At 32.6% G+C, this 6,000-nt stretch overlaps 1 protein-coding gene across 4 annotated transcripts in view; it reads right to left on the bottom strand.

Moving 5' to 3' along the window:
• LOC107452359 (OTU domain-containing protein 7B) overlaps positions 1-6,000 on the bottom strand; it is a 36,816-nt gene that overhangs the window by 5,256 nt on the left and 25,560 nt on the right. For 3 of the 4 annotated variants that reach the window (XM_043049402.2, XM_016068820.4, XM_043049403.2), the window contains 2 exons: positions 4,110-4,234; positions 933-1,237 (listed from right to left, as the gene is read on the bottom strand). In XM_043049402.2, the coding sequence (XP_042905336.1) occupies positions 933-1,237; positions 4,110-4,234 (430 nt within the window). The remainder of the gene's footprint in view (positions 1-932; positions 1,238-4,109; positions 4,235-6,000) is intronic. The other variant, XM_043049404.2, reaches the window with a different exon arrangement.

Raw genomic sequence — 6,000 nt, forward strand, 5'->3', positions numbered from 1 at the left:
TTGTAATTCATTATTACATTCATATTTGTTGTTGTAATAAATAATAGTGTTTAAAAATAAGGAATTTTAAAAGCTATGTGTAAATCAGTAGTTATAACTCCATGAAAAAATAGAGCGAAAATTTCTACAGAAAAGAAAACTAAATTTTTGACTTCATTATTCCTTATTTTTCGTTATTCTCAAAAGAAAATAGAAAGATCATAAGCATTTTCCCCCCACTCCGATGTGCGAGAAAGGCATCTTTTGAATATAATTCTGATTGAAAATTTCTGCAGAAAAGAAATGAGTTAGCTGATGAAGCAGCACGAGCTGGCTCTAGGGCAATTTTCTGGGGTCCTGAACCAGACTTGGGAATTTCTCCCACCTCTTTCAGGGGCACCTATATTCAAGCTCTATGGAAAAATTGCCCATGAGCAATAGCGCGAAGCAGATTGTCAGAGAAAAGCTAAGGAACTGAATTGTGACTGCCCCAGTGTACGTCAAAAAGAGCTTCTAAAGTTAAACAGGAACAGCTTGAGGAAGATCATTGGTCTTCTCAGTGGACACTGCATCCTCAGGGGACATCTATACGTAATGGGTATTGAAACTAATCCTCTTTGCAGAGGTTGTCACCTTGAAGAAGAGACATCACAACATATACTTTGTGATTAAGAGGTATATTCTGCTCAAAGATTTGAACATTTAGGGCAACATTGTATTAAGGCCTAGGAACTGCAAGATGTTCCTGTAAGGTGTTTGTTGAATTTTATTTCAGCTATGGGGCTTTCTGGCTAATCAAGATTTAGGGTTTGGGTACAATAGACCTCTGGTCAATGTGTCCAGCTCTTGGAGCTGCCCAACCTCAAAGTCTAAGGTTTTGTGACAATGTCGCCATGATTCTAACCATGGAGCTCCCGGCATACATAAAAATTATTTAGGAAGAAGGTAGTTACCATCCAGTATTTGAGAATCATCATCACATCTTTTTTTTTCTTCCATGGGCACCAGGGCAGAGAAATGAGCAGAGTCATAGGTGAGACAGAGAGGGGAGCGGAGGCATTCAGAGGGTGGACACTCCAGTGGGAGGTAGATTCCTCCGAATGGTATGGGAGCAAAAGGTTCACCAGTAATGTCCTTCAGCACCGTGTCCGCTATGATGATGATAGCTCTCTTGAGTACATGTGCAAGGGCCAGGACATGAATTTCTTCCAGGCTTTCATATACTTCCGATTGCCCATCACTGCTGTGAGTGCCACTGCTGTAAAAATTAAGATTCAATAAGCGTGAATTATTTCACCTAAGAAATACAAATATTAACACTAAACATACCATAACCGATCAAATGACCGTTGCATCAAAAATGCGTCAAATCAAAAATTTTGCATCAAAAATGCGCTTATCATCTTATCGTTTTTGCAAATGACTTTTTCTAACAATTATATACAGTTAATATTCTGTTATTATTTTTGTATTTTGTTTGTTTTGAATGACACTTGTCGTATACCTATTTCTACCACAACTAGTCATTTGATAGGAAGAACAATTTATTGATTTATAAGGTTATCAGAAATTACGATGTAATGCAGGTTCAAAGTATTGCATTCGATTAATTTCTGCAAAGACTGTTGCATAATTAGTTTAATCAGAATAACTGTAAATTCAAATTTCAAGAGAGTACCTAAAATTTTAGATTCACATTTTTGTGTAAGAAAAACTAAAATGTTTTGGTGAGTAGCTTATATTGTATTTTCATAGCTTTACTTTATTTCTAACTAATTGTTACTTTTTACCCAGAAAAATGTCGAAAAAATCAAGACAGCACAAGTTCTCAGAAGAGATAATATTAATTATAAGAGTTATAGAAATAATAATAATTAGAAGATAATATTCTTAAAATAATTATAAGAATTACAGAAATAATAATAATTAGAAGAAATATGTTGCGGAAAATATACAATGGAAACACTCTATATATGTAAAGAAAAAGAGTTGAGCAATGAATTAAATTTTTTTATTCTTTGTGTTTGTAATACATAAAAATTGGCAAAATACAATTTTGTTTAATTATAATAAAGTTTCTTTAGTTTATTTCCTTTCAAACATCCATATTTCATACAAGAAACATAAAGTCTGGTCATTTGACCGGCTATGGTAGAAATAGGTATATAATAAGTGTTGGTGTGTTTAGTGTTAAAAGTGAAATTCTCATTCAATGAATTATTGAAACATTCTAAATAGCAAGTACAGTCGAACTCGTTTATAACGAGCTCGGATTTAACGAGAACTCGGATTTAACGAGGGAAATGAGAATATTTGGTTGGATTAATGTTAAGTCTATGGAACAGAAGTCGCTTTTAACGAGCAAGACCCGGCTTTAGCGAGCAATATTTTTCTGTCTTGCAATCTTTTTTCTCATCTTTCTAGTCTTTCTGTCTTATCTTTTTTTCAAAATGATATGAAATGCGCGAGTTAAAAGTAAGCTGACAAACTATTTTAAATATGTAGATTAATGAAAAAAATAAATGTTTTGGTAAGAATCTTTTCCTTCATTTTTCTTTCCGTTTATATTTCCTTTCCTTTAAGACTGTAGCGCAACTAGAAATTTTTTTGCTGGTGGGGGGGATAGTTGTCATTAAATTAAGAAAAGTATTTAATTAAATTAATTAATGTAATTAAAGTAAGTATTAATTAAATTTTAAGTCAACTCAATCATTTGACCTCCCAAGCCCCCCCCCCTCTTCTGGATGCACGTCTGCCTTAAGGACCCGTTTATTACGAGCACTCGGATTTAACGAGTACATGTTACGGTCCTTTTGTGCTCGTTATAAACGAGTTCGACTGTACTATAAAAAAATGTTAGATGTAAAAGAAGCTGAATAAAACAAAAAATAATGCGAATAAAGTACAAATAAAGGTGTTGCTTTAAATGTTTATGTAAGGGTCATTGAAGCGTAGAATGCAAAATCAATGTAAGAAACGTGAGAGTCAAACTCATAACGATCTGTTTTGATTTGGGAAAGAGAAGCCGATAGTAGGTCACTCGGAGAAGTGAAAACGAAAAAATTCCGAATCCATTATTTCTAGTGTTGCATATAAGGGGAATAGTTAAAAAAAAAGTATAGTAAAAAAAAAGTAAGGCGAATAGTAAAAAAAAAGTAAGCTGACAAGTTCCATAACTGCATGCAATCTAAAAATAACTGCGCGTAATCCAAATATGTGATTCTCAAAATATTTTAATGCTTTATGAATCAGCTAGTTGCTGCAGTTTTATAATGAAAGAATTAGCAGATTGTCTTACTTAATAGATTCCCCGAACTGAGCAGTTAGAAGTATATACATTTGGAAATAGCCTCACTCTGGGTGACACAAAATGTAAAAGGATTCCTTCTTGGGGAAATATTCCCTTTGAAATTACCATACCGGTTTTAATAACACAACTTTATTGAGACAAAACACACAGAGAACTAAACTACATAATACACAAAAATAAACATTTACTAATCACGTGATTTTGTGCACGTGATATTTTTCATTTCTTTTCATTCAAACTTATTTTATTTGCTTCAATAATAAAATGTTAAACAATACTATTTCGCTACTTTTTAGAGAAAGATGTGAACAATCCTGAACAACATTGCTATTTGGCAATCGCATGACAAAAAGATTTATTTCTCAATCTTTATGTGCATTTTTTAAAATATAATTCGAAATTTGTATAAATTATAAAACATTTCATAAATTTGATGACATTTATCTTTTTTGAGTGAATAGTTCCCTTTCAATCAACTTCCCTCAGTTTCCTTTCTAAGACATTTTTCCTTTCTGTCCTTTTTGAGACATTTTGCTGCAATCTACTACAGTAATGAAAGGTATAATAGCAGATGATAAAGCGAAATAAGTGACTGAAAAAGAATTCACTGTTTACGCTTGGCGCGCATTAAGGATTGTCTCAATTTCAAGCGTGGACACTCCCGCGCCAAAATGATCTCATCGTCTGAGGAGAGGTGGACAAGTGCCAACTCCTGGTGAACGAACTATAATACCCACTGAATAACTTGGGCAAACCATGTTCATTCGCGTATTGAAGTAAAAATTTTGGAAAAAGCTGTGATATTAGTTATAAATATTACCTAGAGCTGCAAAGTTGTTCTTCTGAATTTCTTTGAACACTGGATTGTCTGGGTTCTGAAGAGGAGAGTTTCAAAAGACTTTCCCACTCTTTTTTCCATTCTTCTTCGCTGTATATCAAACCAGCCTGAAGAGGGAAAACAATAGCAACCAGTGTTATTTAAAGAGGGAGTTTTAAAACAGAAATTACTTAGTAAATTATTGCTATTTTATAACTCAGGTTATACATAACAGATAAATTATAAAATAAAAATGCTCTATAAATATTTTTTTGAATATTTAAGTGAAGAAAACATTATTTCTTACTAATTAAAATTTTTTCATGAGATTCCAACATTAACACCAGGGGAAATATTTCTAATAAACCTGTACAATTGTTGGCCTTTGCTGATGACATAGACATTATTAGAACACCTATAGCACTAAGACAGGCTTTTATTTCTTTAGAGAAAGCAGCTCTCAAGATGGGCCTGAGAATAAACGAGAGAGAAACTAAATATTTTGCCCTGTACTAAAACAAGTCTCAATAACACCCATTTAGAAATTGAAGAATATAAATTTGAGTTTATTGACCATTCCGTTTACTTGGGTTCTGTAATCAACAACAGAAACAATATTACAATGGAAATGCAAAGGGGAATTACTATAGCCAATAAATGTTTCGATGGAATTCGAAAATACGTAAAATCTAATGTAATTCATAGAAAAACTAAAGTTTTATTATATAAATCTCTTTTAATATCAATTTTAATATATGCTTGCGAAACCTGGACAATATCTTGCACGGATGAGGCTATGTTGGGTACCTCTGAGAGAAAGGTCTTGAGAAATATTTTTGGAATTAAAAAAAAAATTGTATATGGCTTAGAAGATCAAATCCAGAGCTTTATCACTCATATAATGAACCTGACAATATTAACTTTATTAAACGACGAAGAATAAAATGGGCAGGCCGCATTATCAGAATGGACGAAGACCGTACCACAAAAAGAGTTTTCAATGCCAGACCAATTGGCACAAGAAAAAGAGATATGCGGAATTTGAGATGGATAGATGGCCTAGAAAAAGACCTTTTGGTCTTAACTAAAAACTGGAAAACACTAGTTGGAAAAAGGTAAGCCTGGAAAAAACTTCTTGAGAAGACCAAGGCCCATCCTGGGCTGTCAAGCCATTGATGATGATGATTTCAAATTTTTCCAGATTTACGAGTTAATTAGACAAAGATTTCTAAAAAAAAGCATTTAATAAAATGTATGAAATTAAAATTTTTAATGTAGGGTGACCTGGGGTAATACCTGATCAAAAAATGCAAATATCTATTATGTGAAAAAAATATTCAAGATAGAATTTTGATATTTACTGGAAGTTTGAGGGTTTATGAGATGAGTCCTATGCTACCTTCTTTTGTTTGAAAATCGAATTAGAATTTAAAAGATTTTAAATTTTTAGTGATCAGGAATTACCCCTTCTCTTGATCATTTCTGAGGGAATTCCTGATCACTTCTGGGGGAATTACTTATCAGATCACCAGTTTTTATAGTAAAGGGGCTGTTTAAAAATAATTATACAATGGTAATTAACAAATTAGATATCAAGATCAAACAAATAAATCAAAAAGATATGTTTAAGGAGCTAACAAAACGATTTATTTAAAAAGCAAGAATAAAGATTAACACTTTAAATTTTCCAAAAATCTTTGCATCATGTCATACATTTTAGGCAAGCAGCCAACTCATTCTCATGTTCTGCTGAAACATAAGAAAGAGTTCACACATGGGTTTCTTTTGCTGGATTTTGTAACTTCATTAAGTGAGAGTGTAAAGTTAAGTAAGGTATGTCAACAGCTCTCACACTGAAATTTTCATTTTCAATCATTAAATCAATCAATCATCT

Source organism: Parasteatoda tepidariorum, chromosome 7 (assembly GCF_043381705.1).
Source record: "Parasteatoda tepidariorum isolate YZ-2023 chromosome 7, CAS_Ptep_4.0, whole genome shotgun sequence".
In the NCBI taxonomy this organism is placed as follows: Eukaryota; Metazoa; Arthropoda; class Arachnida; order Araneae; family Theridiidae; genus Parasteatoda; species Parasteatoda tepidariorum.